Source organism: Emydura macquarii, unplaced genomic scaffold (genome assembly GCF_026122565.2).
Source record: "Emydura macquarii macquarii isolate MOO-44397 ecotype Brisbane River unplaced genomic scaffold, CSIRO-AGI_Emac_v2 contig_3328, whole genome shotgun sequence".
Taxonomy (NCBI): Eukaryota; Metazoa; Chordata; order Testudines; family Chelidae; genus Emydura; species Emydura macquarii.
In genome coordinates, this window is record NW_027133465.1 from 6005085 (window position 1) to 6021497 (window position 16413).

The following is a 16413-nucleotide window of genomic DNA, read 5'->3' on the forward strand; positions in this document are numbered from 1 at the left end:
TCACTTGGAGGGAGAGGCAGAGAGAGGGTTCAGACCCTCCCTAGAGGGCAGCCCCCCCAATACAGCGCACATATAGGGGGCAGGAAGAGGGACTTAAACACACCCAGAGGGACATAGTCCCCCAAAAATCCTGGCACATCCACTGTAATCTTATAAGATTTTTTCTTGATGCAATCAGTTCCCTTTCCTGTGTTTTCACCAGTGGTTGATGAGGTTGCACCATTCACATCGCTTGGACACATCCCATTGCATGTTGGCCTCAGAACCGACCAGTTTTTCTGGTATGCTTGTGTAACTCAGAGACCAGATTCTCCATGGGCTTGGAGAGGAAAAGTGATCTTGTAATTAAGGCACTAACCTAGGCCCTCAGAAACTCTCTGTTCAATTAATAGCCATGCCGTTGGCTTCACGTGTGACCGTAGGCAAGTTTATTAATCTCTCTGTGCCTCGGGTCCCCATTTGCAAAATGAGGATAATAAAATTCCCTTTATCTGTTTAAATTGTGAGGTCTTCAGGGCAGGGCCTGTTTCTCAAGATGAATACGTACAGCCCCTAGCACAACGGAGCCCCGATCTCAGTTGGGGCCTGCAAGTGCTACCGTCATATAAATAATAATCATTAAAATGTGTCTCGTGTTCTGCTCCGTGACTGTCTCACTGCAGTGCCAATATTTTCTCCTCCCGCCGCATTTACTCTCACATTTCAATGAGCCAACTCTGTGTTCGCTGACTGTTTGCTCTCTGTTTTCCAGGGCAATGGAGAGCTTCACGGTTCTGCGCTCCTGGAACGCGAGCGGCAACTCCTCCGACTGCAGCGTGGAAGACAACACGTACAAGTGCAAATTCGACGAGGAGTTCAAGTACATTCTGCTGCCGGTCTCCTACGGCATCGTGTGTGTGGTAGGACTTTGTCTCAATCTGCTGGCCCTCTATGTCTTCCTCTTCAGGATCAAGACCTGGAACGCCTCCACCACGTACATGTTCAACCTGGCTGTGTCAGACACGCTCTATGTGGTTTCCCTGCCCTTGCTGGTGTATTACTACGCCATGGAAGACAACTGGCCCTTCAGTGTGGGCTTGTGTAAAATCGTCCGTTTCCTGTTCTACACCAACCTCTACTGCAGCATCCTCTTCCTGCTCTGCATCAGTGTCCACCGTTTCCTGGGCATCTGCTTCCCGCTGAAGTCGCTGCAGTGGGGCCGCGTCCGCTACGCGCGGAGGGTGTCGGGGATGGTCTGGCTGGTCATCATCGCGTGCCAGTCGCCGGTGCTCTTTTTTGTCACCACCAGCGTCAGGTGCGATACCATCACCTGCCATGACACGTCGAGCAAGGAACTCTTCGGCGAGTTCGTCATCTACAGCTCGGTGATGCTGGTGCTGCTGTTCTGCATCCCTTTCCTGACCATCATCGTGTGCTACTGCCTGATGGCACGGAAGCTCCTGCAGCCCACCCGGGGGACCTCCCGGATGTCCAGGTCCAAAAAGAAGTCGGTCAAGATGATCATCATTGTCCTGGTGGTCTTCATCATCTGCTTCCTTCCTTTCCATGTCACTCGCACCTTGTACTATTCCTTCCGGAGCTGGGACCTTAGCTGCGGGACCCTCAATGCCATTAACTTAGCCTACAAAGTGACCAGGCCGTTAGCTAGCACCAACAGCTGCTTGGATCCCATTTTGTACTTCTTAGTATTCCAAAGGTTTGTGAAGTTTACAGGCAACAAAATGCCGGTAAAAGTTCCAGAACAGACAGCCGTGGAGGAAACTCCCAGCAGCAACATGGGAACCAGCAACAACATCGATATGACAGCCAAATTGTGAAGTCCTGACCTGTTACGTTTCCGTCCCGCCAGGTTGCAGACTATTCTGTCTCCCTGGGGGAAGGACTTCTCCACCGTGGGAGGGGGAGTCTGGCATGCCGCCATTGCGCATGTGTAACCCACTGGGGAGGGTGTCAAAGCCCCACTCTGTGCTGAGCTGCAGAGGATCCGAGTCCTTACAACCCGCAGCTCATGCTTTCAGCTCTGACGGTCCCGGGTCCCTTCGGCGTGCCAGCCCAGGTGAGGGCTGTCCTGCATGTAGCTAAATCAGAGAATCAGAGAAGGTGAGGGTTGGGAGGGACCTCAGGAGGTGTCTAGTCCAACCCCCTGCTCAAAGCAGCACCAACCTCAGCTAAACCACCCCAGCCAGGGCTCTGTCAAGTCTGGCCTTAAAAACCACTAAGGATGGAGATTCCACCACCTCCCTAGGTAACCCATTCCAGTGCTTCACCACCCGTCTAGTGAAAAACTTGTTCCTAACGTCCAACCTAGATCTCCCCCACTGCAACTTGAGACCATTGTTCCTCGTTCTGTCATCTGCCACCACCGAGAACAGCCTAGCTCCATCCTTCCTGGAACCCTCCCTTCAGCTAGTTAAAGGCTGCTATCAAATCCTCCCTCACTCTTCTCTTCTGCAGACTAAATAAACCCAGTTCCCTCAGCCTCTCCTCATAAGTCCTGTGCTCCAGCCTGCTAATCATTTTTGTTGGCCTCCGCTGGACTCTCTCCAACTTATCCACATCCTTTTTGTAGTGGAGGGCCCAAAACTGGACACAATACTCCAAATGAAGCCTCACCAGTGCTGAATAGAGGGGAATAATCACTTCCCTTGATTTGCTGGCAATGCTCCTACTAATGCAGCCCAATATGCCGTTAGCCTTCTTGGCAACCAGGACACACTGTTGACTCATATCCAGCTTCTTGTCCACTGTAACCCCCAGGTCCTTTTCTGCAGAACTGTTGCCTAACCAGGCGGTCCCCAGTCTGTAGCTGTGCTTGGGATTCTTCTGTCGTAAGTGGAGGACTCTGCACTTGTCCTTGTTGAACCTCATCAGATTTCTTTTGGCCCAATACTCCAATTTGTCTAGGTCACTCTGTATCCTATCCCTACACTCCAGCATATCTACCACTCCCTCCAGCTTAGTGTCATCTGCAAAGTTGCTGAGGGAGCAATCCACTCCCTCCTCCAGATCATTCCTTAGACTTCAGGTGTTGGTGGTGTCCTCCTTCAGCCGGCATGGTTCAACAAGATGTACCTACCTGTATGTCCCCACTTTAATAAGTTCTTGGAACAAAGGTGTTGCTGCAATGACATATAATAATCCCATATGCATGTCCTCATTCAGCTACCTACTCATCTACCCAATCCTGAATGGTGTCTATCCAACAGCTAGCAAAGACGGCCCAGCACATGGTTGTCAGTCCAAAGAAGTGACAAAGTCTGGTTAAAAAATATATATATATATTAGCGTTTTTTCTAAAACAAAATTTTTCAAAAACCCCACAAAACCCCAAAGCCACCTGTCGACATTATTGACATTTTCTGCTTTTCACCACATTTTCTGCCATATTTTCTGTTGATGTTTTTAATCAAAAATTATTGGCAAGAAAACACAGTTTTCGGTAACTGACAAATGTAAATTATTTTGATAAAAGATGTCAATACGAACATGGATTTAAAATATAACAGAAAATGGATCCCTGAGAAATGGAAACAACTTAGACGTTTTTCACGAAACCATTTTCCCATTTTTCACCCATCCCTGATGCATCTATTGGGGAAGCTTTTATCTTTCATACTAGGGATGGGAGACTTTTCCCCTTGCTCCAAACCAGCGGGACGGCTCAGCAGAAAAATACAGCTACAATCAGCAAAGTCTTTTCCTCCTGGGGGAATGTTTAGCACAAGAAAGAAAAGTAAGTAGATATAGACAGAAAGGAAACAGAACGCCAGCAAGGGGTTCTACCCAGTTTTATGGATTGTCCAGATCTTCCCAAAGGCAATCACCCTCCTTTGTCTCCCCAGTGTTGTTCACCATGGACTCAACAGTAATGCCCTACCCTATCACACTCAAATTCTAAAGACTTTTAGAAAATCAGAAGGCCTCCAAATTGCGGCCTTTACTAATTACCTAATCTGCACTTTAATTTTGGATGGGGTTCCTTTTTAAATATTTATCCTTTCACTAGTGATTCATCTTTCCTGAAAAAGCGATACGGCCTTTCATATCATATACCTAGCTAGATAATCCAGGTCTGGAATGTAAGCAACGATGTGTACAGTACCTGGGAAACGTTATTCTAGCATGGAGGCGACAGCACTCTGCAACTTTTAGCAATATGCCAGGCGCTGAAGAGCTGCATGTAACTGATAACGGGCCTGATTCTGCCACTTGTACTCAATACTGAGTCTGATTCAACCAGTAGTCCCATGAATGGCCATGGGTCAGATCCTCAGCTGGTGTAAATCAGCATAGCATTCTTAAAGCCAGCGGTCTTCACTAGAAAATTAGGCAGTGTTCGACCATGACTGAGAGGAGTCAGGTTCAGTAACATGACGTTAAACCCTACTTTGCAATCAGTGGGCTAGTCATCACTGCCAAGTTAACTCATGTTATAACTTGAGTGTAGCCGCTAACTCAAGTCCTACCTACATACACAAATCCTTAGCTCCAGTGTGGTGGTGCTTTTAATTTGAGTTTGCTAGGCCAGTAAGGTGTATGAGCTAAAACTTGAGTTAGCACATCTCGTCAGCTTCCAACGTTACCACTCTGTAGTGTGGATCCAGGTTAGCCCACTCAGTCCTCCAGTGCCTTCCCACAATTCCCTCAGTATGCCCAGAAAGGACAGACAAGTTCACCCACAATTCACTGGGAAAGAATTCCTAGAGTGTCTCAGCTTACTGGAGTGCAGAGTACCATGGGACGTGGCCCGAGAAGTCTTAGCACCACACATGAGTGAGAGCAGCGGCAGTGTGGACACAGCAGATTAAGTGTTATTTCACAGTGTGGCCGCTCTCACTCAAGGTAGCCTAACTCAGTGTGGATGCCTTGAGTACTCTGCAGTGAAGACGGACTAGGGACAAGTTGTATTTAATATCATGTTCGCTGGTCATGGTTATCCCTAGAGTTCCAGTCGGTTTTAACCATGACAAGCTGAAATGAGGTTAACATGGCTTGCCCCTGATTACCACAATCTGTATTGAAGCAGGTTGGTCCAGTGAATAGGACAGTGCCTAGAGAGTCAGGAAAGCTGGGTTCTGTTCCTATCTCTTCTACTGATATGGCCTGGATTATACAGGAGGTCTGTCTAATGGTCCTTTCTGGCCTTAAAAGCTATGAGTACATAGTGGAGTTTATCTGTTAGTTAACATGACTCCTCAAAGTCATGGTTTAACATGACCTAATTGTCTATTGAAGACAAGGCCAATAGTGCTATGCTGATTTACACCATCTGAGGTTCTGCTCCTATGGAACTAGTAGAGGATTACAGCACTACTCAGTGTGAGTAAAGTTGCCAGGATCTTGCCCGTCATTGTTAAAATAAATGTGCACCCTCCCTAATGTTTGCTTGTACTGATATCTTCCCTATTGGAATTTTTAGTGGGTTCAGTTCCCAAGCAAAACAACCTGTGCACTGATCAGATTTGCCTACACCCTTCCAAGGTTCACACGCTTATCAACGGAGACGTTTGAAGCTAGACTGAAGAAAGCATTAGAAGGTGCAAGGTCTAGCTGAGCTGATCAGTCTTTCTAGGTCTTGAAAACTGTCCGACCCAAGCACAAAATTCCTTGCCCGCCCGTACCACCATAATGGTGATGAAAAATGAGTGATATTTACTGACCCCTAGCAAAACAAAACTGCTTGTCCCAGAAAAGTGGGGGAATAGAATTCTGCAAGAGCAGACCTGGCTGCATATTAGATAACACTTTGCCCCCATCTAAACCCACTCCTAAGAATAAGACCTCTCAGTTTCTCCTGTCCCTAGTTTTTACACCTGCGCGTGGTTTACTGGAGATAAAGACACCCGGCTGTGAACGATCATGTGTGATACACGCAAGAGTCCGAGCCAGTGCCTAGGAGTGGGATCTTCCAAATGCATACGTGACCTAGTCTTTCAATGGGATTTGTGCTCACGACTCACTTGGGCATGATTAAAAATCCCACTTGCTATATTTCTTTCTGATCTAGCGGTGGCCCAGCATGAGATATGAGTGAACAAAGTTATTTGGGTTCAGACCAACTGGAGAGGTACTGACTAGAAGTTTTTATTTTTGTTTTTGAAACTACTTATACTAACTTATACTAAAAAAAGATAACGTTTGTTTTTGTGACAATACAGCATATTTTTATTTTTGTAATATGTAATGATCTTGTATCGCTTATGATAAAGTAAGTGTATTTCTGTTATTATTTATTATTTTATTATTATTATTCTGCAGTCTGGTCAAACCTGGGTCAGTGTCAGAAGCAATGAGGAAGAGGAGTCTAGCATAATGACTGAATTGTTTAACTTGTTAGGCAGGTTTTTAAGGCCATGGACATGTTCAGGTTTGCAAATGTCACCCGAGTACCACTGAGAAATAAGGATTCCTTCTGGATGATATCTGGTTTTGCACTATCTTGTTATGGTCTCCTCTTCCCACCAACTTCAGATGTTTTCTGGGAGGTCCAAAAGACCCAGCTCACTGGGGAATCTCACTACTGCTAAAAAGACCCTAAGCTTTCTCCTTTGTCTTTTGAAGTCAATGGTAAAACTCTCATTGGGTCAGGCTCCCTGTACTTGACAGGTGCTGTTCTTTTGCCTTAGAGATGGGTCCAAGCCAAAACCCAGGCACTTTCGGGGTCTTTGGAAACTAGATTGTGCCAATGGCTCTTGTCTTTATAACTGGCCAACCCAAATCTCTGGATTCGAAATGCCACAAATGGAGCCCTGGTGTGACAGGGTGTCCCAGGCCCTTTGAGGCCCCGTGCTGAAGATCTTGCAATCCTACCCCACCTGGCCCCAGGAAAAGGAGCAGTGAAGGTGGGTCCTCCAGGCTTGCCTAGAAAGGCTGCAAGGAAGCAGCCAATCAGAGAGCAGCAGGCTCAGTTAAAAGCAGCTGCAGGGCTTTGGTAGGACATTTGCTGGCTGGGACCAGGAGAGTGAAGAAGGACTAGGTGGCTGTGAAACTCCCCAGGTAAAGAGGCTGGGGAGAAGCCCTGTTCAAGCAGGGATAGGACTGTGAGGCTTCCCAGGTGCAGAGGCCTGGGAGAACAAACCCTGGCTAAAAGGGGGCAGAGACTGTTACAAGCCCCTCCCCCCCCAATTTTCCAGTGGAATCAATGCGGCAGTCTAGCCCCTCTGGTTCCTCAGGGGATGGCCAGGTGAGCTACTGTGAGATGTGAGCCTGGAAATGCTGGGAGCCCTGGCTTCCCTGTAGCATGCCTGGTGGGCAGCTGCAGAGCTGGTGCTTTCCAAGGATTCCCGGCTCCTCATAGCCCATTGAGCAGGCTGCTGCGGGGTCAGGCTCCCACGCTCCCCAGCTCTTCAGCAGTCTGCCTGGCCAGTTGCTAAACCCCTGAGGCGCACGCTCCATTTCGAAAACCCCCAAATGCCCTGCTGTTGGAACGAGTCTGAAACAAAATACCGTGTATAGCCAAGGTGCTGTTTTCCACTGTTCCTCCTTAGTGCCCAGGGACACATACAGGACACAAATAATTGGTATCTCTCTTGACGGTTAACCATACAAAGGACCCTTGTGCAGATTCCGAGCGCCAGGCCCCTTGGGCTTCAAAACTTACAAGGAAGGTTTTTTTGTAGGAGGTTTCTGGTGCTTCCAGCCTACTGGAAGAAGTACAAGGTTGGCCTTTCAGCACATGGTTTTTCGGCACCTCTAGTCCTAGCTGGAATCCGATAGAGACCAGAAAGAAAAGCAATGACGAAAATTAAATGAATTTTTTTGATCCTCTAGATAGGTTGGGTTCATGCTTTGGGGTGAAGGTTTGGGGATGGTCTCATTGTGCCTGATGTGGAGTTGATGCTCATAACAGGATTATTAATAGGGGCTGTTTGAATGTTAATATATGTCTGATCAGCACAGCAGGCCCTCTGGTTGAACAGTACGCTTTCCCGTTCCCCGCTCTCTCATTTCTTCTTCTCTTCCTCATTCTGCAGCTGTTGGTGTTCAGAGCTATTGCAGAGGCAGAGAAGGAAGTTCACTCCGTTCAGCAAAAGAGCTGTGTAAAAATTGCTCCATGCAATGTAGGCTGAAGGAGGTGCCTTGAGAAATGCACCGACTGACTCACCTGGTTGGAATGTAGGATCTGGGGTCATTGCACATACCAAGGCAATGTGTCAGCTAGGACTCTCTGTCTGTGTGTGAAGAGATACAATCTGTAACCCGTTCACTCCCAGTGTGATACATGTAGGATACTGTCATCCTGGGGCAGCCAGTTACTGATCAAGTTTCAGGTTAGTGTCCTACAGAGGAAAGAATCTGGTTCCCTGGACTGAAATCCAAAGGGAAAGAGAGCCCCACAAACTGCTCAAGGACTAGGGAGGAGTTAAAGTAACAATCAGCGACCCTCCAGGAGCCATGTTGCTGGTGCCGGAGTCCCTGAAGCGCTGGTGTTTTGAGTATGGTGTAAATGCTCAGATGGACAGATTAGTTTTGGTAACTTGTGCTGCGCAGCGGTGACCTGGCATTGCCAGGTGTCACACCAACGTGGTTCTTTTCATTTTATTCCTGTAACTGAAGGTCAAAGGTCTCCAAGCTGTCTATGGGATTTAGAGCTGCATCTTCTGGATGACATTAACGGAAGATGTATCTAAATCCCCTTACCAATAACTCAATGGCAGATGTATCTGTAAATTCCCTTGACGGTTTCAAAAATTTCAACCACGGCTCTAACTTCTGTTAAGGCGTCTAGTCCTCCCTGCATCTCTTTGCCCTGTTAGCGAATAGGCCCGATTCCCTTTGCTCAGCTTCATACAACTGAACCTGCAGACAATCCGGCATCATTACCAATCCTGCATAATTCTTCTCCTGTCTTGGGTCCCGGTCCTGCTCAAGGGCCAACTTCCCATTAAATGCAGTGGGGTGAGGAGTGGGCGCTTGGGGCGGAATTCCCAAATCTGGCCACCTATTGATTTAGGTCCCCGACTGGCGCATGTCTTTGAGAGGGGCTGAATATGCACAGCTTCCAGTGGAGCTAATGCAGGTGCCTGACCATGGAGTTAGCTACGTAACTTTAGCCCCGATTCACTGATTATCATCCCATCCTCACAAGCCCCAACTCTCCTCCCATTAAAGCCAATGGGAGTTTTGCTGAGTCACCACCGAGGAAAGCGGTTTAGAAACCCCCTAGAGATCAGATTCTAGATTGGTGAACAGACTCGGTTTAAATGGAAAGGGATGATGAGAGATGGGGTCAAGTGCTCTAGAAGATCAGCTCCCCCACGGTAGTGTTATGATCCAGCCCCATCAGCTTGCTTTTGCATGCAGGTCTGATGTTCGTATGAGGCGTTATTTAAAGACTCACTCGGTTCTAACTTACAGCTTGGCTCGTTGCTGGAAGCTGCAGGCTCACTGGCCGTGGGGCAACCTGCTCAGTCCATAGGCTTGATGTAAGGATTTGTAGCCGGATCAAAAGTTTGGCTTTGCATCTGGTCAAAGCCCCCCCGTCTGGGGCCACCTCTTGTGAGCAGACCTGCAGAGAGACTCATTTTAGTGGCTTTTCATGCTTTGGTCTCCCATCTGAAGTAGGGAACAGGAGCAGCCCTTTAGCACATGATACAGAAACAGGCAACAACTAAGGAGCTGTAAGCTGACCCACAAGCACTGCCTGGGTGGGAAGGGGACTGTGCATTAGGGCAGGGGAGAGACCAAATTTCGACACTGCCTGGGAAATCCCCCGCCCTGCTCCATTCTTTGTCAGGCAGCATTTAGTCACGGTCTGATGCCTGCTATTTCAGAAACACTTGGGATGGGGCCTCTACCAGAGCCCTGTGTCTGACCACACCCCAATATCGGCTAGTTTACACCAGGAACAGCTAACACTTCAAACACTTCCCTTGTTAGTGGGCTGGAAGGTGGTACCGTGTCACAACTGTTCAGTTGCATATGTGAAATGAGCTGTCAGGTCTCAGCCTAGTTCTCAATGGATAAAACCAAACACCGTCATTGGTTCCCCTGTTAAACACATAGGGATTGCTAGATTGGATCAGATCCCATCTCCATTCTAATCCAGGATTTGTCTCCAGCAGTGGCAAGTACCCACTTCTTCAGAGGAAGGCGCAATAAACCCCGCGGATAGGCAGGTATGCATTAACCTTTCCACAGGGCAAATTTCTTCCTGACCCTCATCAAAGAGGGTTGGCTTTTGCCCTGAAGCATGAAGGTTTACACCCCTTCCAAAACTCTTGGGTTTTTAAAATCTTTGCTCATCTAACTCTAGGTATTCTGGTTATCCATAGAAACAACTAATCATTTTCTGGAGCTTTAAGCCACAATTATATGTTGTGGCAATGAGTTCTGCAGGATAATTGCACGTTGTGGGGAAAAAAATATTTCTTTTTCATCAGTTTTATAGCTGCTCCTTTTTAATTTCATTGACTGTCCTCTTGCTCTTTAATTATGAGAGCATATCCTGATCTGTCTTTTCTCTCCCATTCATTGTTTGGCACGGCTGGCTGACAGGATTTTTTTAAACAAAAGATCAGCAACAAATGGCGTTTTGAAAAAATAGAAACTTTTCACAAGAATGTTGTTTTCTTCCAAAAATTTCATTTTGGGGACAAAATACGGAAATAAAAAAGGCACTGTTTCGCTGGGAAATAAAAACCCCTTTTCCCCCCCCATTTTTACTTTTTCCCATCTCTTTGCAGTGCAAAAAAGAGAGAGAGAGAGAGAGAGAGAGAGACTTGTACCCTACCAAAACAAAATTAAAGGTTTGATTTTTTTTTAGTATTAAAAAATTTATCTATAATTTTATATTTCTATTGTATTTACATTTTTGGTTTCACAAACTGAATTTTTAAATGAAACAAATTTTTTTGCAACTTTTTTTTTGTGCAAAATCTATTCCCCTTTTTGTGCCCAACTATATTTCTTTGAGTACCTGTATCCTGTCCCCTCTTACTAGCAGCTTCAGTAGCGAGGTCAAGGGGGGATGGTGGAGTTGCTTTACCTGCCCCAGAAGTGGTATATTCCCAGAGGGTCAGTGTGGTAAGAGCTTGCTTTGCTGATGCCTGGGCTAGGTCTGTTCTGAGGATGCCCAGAACAGTCTCTTGAGCTGTCAGGCTCCGACATTTCACCAGAAACTAAACTCACGCACCAAAAATATAAACATTAGATTTCTACAAAAGGAATTGGGGGGCGGGGTGAATTAACTAGCTGAAACCAAAGGGCTCAATCCTGAGATGCTGCTGTCCATAGGAATTGAGAGTGCCCAACAGGCTCTGGACTAAAGAGATCTGTTGTGATTACCCTACCGTCTGGCAACGAGTGAGCCGTCTCCAGCGTGAGAGAGGATTGTGGTCTGGTGTAGTGTGAGCATGACTTTGGGATCAAAGGACTCATGGAGGTGTAGCTGTGCCTCTCCCACTTCTGAGCTGTCCAATGGTTAGAGCAAAGGCCTGGTAATCAGTATTCCTGGTTCTATTCCCAGCTCTTCCAATGAATGATGTGGTGCAAGTCACCTGAGCGTGTCTCCGCCTCGCACAAAATCGTGGATGTTCTCTCAACAAAAATGGCAAGCCTCTGCCACGCTGAGAGTGTCCCAATTAACCGAAGTGAAACTGGGGCAGGGTTCCTCCTTCAGCAAGGGAAGCAGGACCTGCCCTGTGTAATGTGCTCCTTCTCCACGTGCAATCCTACATCTAGGTCATGCCTGACGCAGGCGGTATGGTGACCCGTCTGCTGGGAGGATGCAGATCTGTGCCCCGATTCTGAGCTGTGCCCAAACTAGGCTCCACAGGGGTGGAGAAAAGCACCTGGATTCTGGGCCAGGCTGGCCCCACTGCAGAGCTGCTCTCCGGGAGGAAAGGAGATCTGACTGGTGCTCCAGCTACCCACGGCATGCAGAACGGGCCCGGAGGGAGGTTGCATACAGTTGCTATCCTGGCTGCATCGGGGGTTACCTTAATGCAAAGTGGATTCCCAGGTAGCCAAATGAAACGGCTGTCTGTCTGCTTTGCACTGCTGGAGTGGTGTGAAGCAGTCAGAGATGGGACCAGAATCTGGTCCCTGATCTGTAACTATTCCTCATTCTGTTTGACATCTCTCCTTTTGGACCCAGCCTTCCCGCTGCCGCAGTAGCGTGTCAGCAAGCTGTTGACATTAGAAATGTCTCCTTGTGAAGTCTGGTGCTACAGATCAGTTTATTTAAGGCTAATGAACAGATTCCACATAATCGACACCCTTCTCTTAGCACATCCTTCCGTGCTGTCCCTCAGGTCTGTAATACCCTCCCTGCCCTCTCTCCTTATTCAGAGAAATCCTAATCCCTTGCTTTTTCTGCAGGACACACATTAACTCATGGTAGTGACAAAACTCTCTAGCCTAGTGTCATCACTCTGTATCTACTCATATTGCCTTCATCCATCCTGAGCACCTGACATTCAATGACTCTTTTGTGAGATAGGGAAGTGCCATTACCCCCCTTTTACAGTTAGGGAAACTGAGGCCCAGGTTAAGTTAAGCGTCTTGTCCAAGGCTACCCAACCGATCCGTGACACAGCCAAGAACAGAACCCAGGTCTCCTGACCACCAGGCCAGCTCCCGCTCCACTAAACCATCCTTCCTATATCGATCTTGTGCTGTTTACCCCCTTAGCTCGTCTGTGCGGAAGGCAGGACTTTCTCAGGGGCCAGTCTGAGACTCTGGAATGTATTCCCCAAGAAGCAAGGTCCATCACAAACCTCCCCACCTTCTGCTCCAAGTGCAAGTCTGTAAAATGTATGAATAATGAAAAATGGCTGAGTGGGCCAGCAAACTCCCCCCGGCCCCAGCAGCAGCCCCTAAATAATGGTACCTTCCCCACCCCAGACAAAAGAGGAAAACAAGGGGAAAGCGCTCCACAGCCCCAAAGGGCCCTTCCTCCTGAGAGGCGGACATGGGAGCAGGCAGCTGCAGAGCTTGGAGAGCACATCCAAGGGGATTGAGGAGAAAGGGAAGGGGAACTGAGACGCCTTACAGGGGGAAGGGGTTGCTGACGCAGCAGCGTGTGCTCCTACTAAATGGAACGTCTGTTGGGGACAGATGGAGGAATGGGTAAGAAGGTGATGTGCCTATCATACGGACTCATATGGCTGCTCATCTGTGCTCTCCCATCTGTCTCTATCCACTCCTTGTCTCTTGTCCTAGACTTAGTGTCAGCTCTTTGGGGCGGGAGCTGTCCTTTTGTTCTGTGATGTACAGCACCTGGCACACTCTGGTCCTGGCCCAGGACTGGCCCTCCGAAGGTCTACGTTAATACAAACAATACATCGTAAGGATGTCAGGCAGTACAAAACTGTGACAAAGGGCTCTTCAGTCTAGCAGATAAAGGTGTAACATGATCCAGTGGCTGGAAGCTTGAAGCTAGACCAATTAAGACTGGCCGTAAGGCACAGGTTTTTAACAGTGAGAGGAATTGACCATTGGAATATGTTACCGAGGGCTGTGGGGCAATCTTTAAATCAAGCGTGGCTGCGTTTCTAAGATGTTTTCAGGGCTCGGAGGGTTAAGAAGGAAGAAGAACGAACACGTTCCTGGAATCTCTAACTCCTGTCACTGGGGAGTATTTCCAGCCTTTACTGTAAGCATTCAGGCTCCTAGTTACAGTACATGTTCGGCACGTCGGAGATGCAGGGATAACTGCTGGGAACCTACAGGAGAGGAACTGTTAGGAGCAGCAGAAGCCTTGCAGGAAGATAAATAAAATCTCTCGTCAAATATCTAGGGTCAAATTCTGTTAGTTACACTGGTGTCAATCCAGAGTGACTCCAGTGCATTCATTTCAGTTTGCTGGCGTGACCAAGGGAAGAATGAGGCCCATAGGGCTGAGTTTTTATACTTGCAAAGCAAGCTGTGAAATTTCAAGGGTCAGGTTTTTTTTCTCAGTGTGACTCAGCTAGCAAATATTACTAAAGGGAGATTGGCCAGTTGCCCCTTGAGTTTTCACCTGTTTGGGCCAAACCAGCTGTAGTAGAATCTGGGGTGTTGTGTCCAAATGATAATACAGAGGACAACTGAGTAGATGAGGTTGATACTGGGATTCTGCTATGCTGTAGAATAGGCTGTGGTCCTCTCTTTAGTCTTCAAATACGGCAAAGATAGCCTGTCTATTTATTGTAGCAATAATAGGACTTTGGGATATGTTGTGCCCATATTCACTTATGGGAAATAGCATATTGTCTGGCTAAATGAGCATGAATACAGATGCTCAGGTTTAAATTTTGCTACAGACTGGACATGCGTTTTTCCTTCTCTGTGTGTCTCCAATCCCTCTGTTTATATGTGTTCTTTGAAAACTTACATCAGGAAAATGGTTTTGCTTAAATGATGCCTGAGCTTTCTTTCATTACCAGTCTTCTGTTTAGATCCTTTTCTTGTAGTTGTTGTGTATTGCTTTGGCAAGTATGAAATTTAATAAAGTTACAAAAGCAAAGCAAGTGTCAAATTTGTTGCTATTGGTAAAGGTACCAAAGGATGCAAGAGCATCGTTATCCCTGAACTATAGTTAAGTGTGTTGTAGTTTTGTGGAAAAAATACTTGACCATTAGGTGGCAGCACTAAAAAGAGGAAATCACCCCAGCAAACTATAAATTCTGGATGTACAAGAGGACGGGGAATACAGATGGATCCTGTGCTTTGGAATGAGCCGCCTTTCAAAGCATCCAGGGAAACCAGACATCACTTCTTTCAAGAGTGTTCTGACTTTTTTTTAAGTGAATGGTTCTGAATGGATATCCCTGGCAACTGAATTCCCGTGTTTATCCATAATGTCTTTGCAAAGAAACTGCAGCACTGGGCATCTGTTTCACAAAGAAACTTTCAGCATTTGTCTTACACTGATTGGCTCTGAGACCTGAAACTTGTCTGTCCTAGTTAGTTTTGAGATGATGAGAGATCTTTGCTTTGGGAATTTCAGGGTAATGTGGTCCTTGTTAGAAACTTTAGGTTTTGTGATTTTTGTCACGCACATCAATGATTTTAGAAACCAGGTCCACAAATTCTCTTGAAGAGTATCTGCTAAGCCTCTTGCTCGAGTAGTGATCCAACACTGGCAGCTTTCTAAAATCCAGATCTTGTGCTGATGTCTCTAGTGCAGAGACACTAACGGGGTATAAATCACTAGAGCTTTTCCAGTGCCCCAGTAAAAAAGATCAATGGCTATTTTATCTCTTGTGTCCTAAGTGTCATGAATGTTACTGTAACTCAGGGAATGTTCCCGATGAAATAGCAACTCAGATACTGCAGTGATGAGGGCCAGGTTATTGCCTAGACAGATACCAGCCTGTTCAGAAACTTTGTAACGGTACAAATGATTAAAACCCTGTACGTGTCCACCCATTGTCTCCTCCCTCCTGCCCCTCCAACTCCCCTCACCCCATCAGTGGTTTCCAATATTAGCATGGCTACCAATCTGAAATGTTTACTTCACTGGCTGAGATGTTGCACCTGGGCACAATGGGTCAAATCCATCCTTGACAACTGGAGTTACACCTGCTAACACCCAGGATGGATCTGGCCTTGGAAGAGGAGGTATTCCTTTATCTGGGAGTATGTTAACGAAAGAGCTAATGATGGAGGAGGAATACCTGTGCAGATGCTCAGAGGAATTGTCTTGGGCAATAAAACGATACGGGATGGAAACAAAGGGCATGTGTGCCACACACACACCCACACTCTTAATTACAGCAATAAAGCTGTGTTGATATTGTGTGTGTGTCGGCTTAAACTGATCTTCCTAGATAAGACGTGTGGACAAAAGAACACAGCTCTATAAAACACGTCTGTCTTTTAGCTTGGTATTACTGTTTGTTCAAGTACCCGTTTCGTGCTGCCCCAAGACACAATACAAACAGCTCCTGTCCCAAAGAGCTTCGAAAGGAATTGGTACAGAAGGAAAGGGTAACAGCAGGGACTAGATGGGCAAAGACAGTCTTGCACAGACAGATAGCAATGGCCCACTTCTGCTCTCTGATTCCAGGGGCGTGGGCCCAGCACATCATGTCACATAATGACACGCGCAGTGGGAGAGTTTGGAATCAGAAGCAGCAATGGGGTGGATATAGCAGATACCCACGCAGAGCCTTTTTCTCAAACCAGTGATGCCTTCACATACTGGAGACTCAAAAGAGGATCAAGCCCAGTTCTAGTTCCAAAAGTTTGGGGGCGAGGCCATTTAGTTTACATGAGCCTGTTCTCCCAGACCTTATTATGAGTTGTTGTTATTATGCGCTCTGTTATTTGTCTGATGCCATCCACGTGCACTGCAGGAATTAGGTGCATTGAAACATGGCAGTTGTAGTTAATATAGTAGCAAGTGGAGGAAATCACTCTTCCTTGGTCTGTCTTGTCTAGCTAGGCTGCAAACTCTTCAGGGCAGGGACTCGATGAGTTTGTACA

At 46.9% G+C, this 16413-nt stretch overlaps 1 protein-coding gene and 2 long non-coding RNA genes across 3 annotated transcripts in view; all 3 read left to right on the forward strand.

Annotated features, from left to right (window-relative positions):
• Positions 1-1916, forward strand: part of P2RY2 (purinergic receptor P2Y2) — a 34182-nt gene extending 32266 nt beyond the window's left edge. Inside the window, exon 3 of the mRNA XM_067533283.1 lies at positions 752-1916. Coding sequence (XP_067389384.1) covers positions 752-1817 — 1066 coding nt within the window. The 3' untranslated portion in view covers positions 1818-1916. The remainder of the gene's footprint in view (positions 1-751) is intronic.
• Positions 1917-6951: 5035 nt separating this feature from the next.
• Positions 6952-8308, forward strand: LOC137143483 (uncharacterized). The gene is made up of 2 exons (XR_010917172.1): positions 6952-6996; positions 7974-8308. It is a non-coding gene; the product is annotated as an uncharacterized lncRNA (long non-coding RNA).
• Positions 8309-10689: 2381 nt separating this feature from the next.
• Positions 10690-12234, forward strand: LOC137143493 (uncharacterized). Its single transcript, XR_010917173.1, has 2 exons — positions 10690-10748; positions 11683-12234. It is a non-coding gene; the product is annotated as an uncharacterized lncRNA (long non-coding RNA).
• Positions 12235-16413: the final 4179 nt, after the last annotated feature.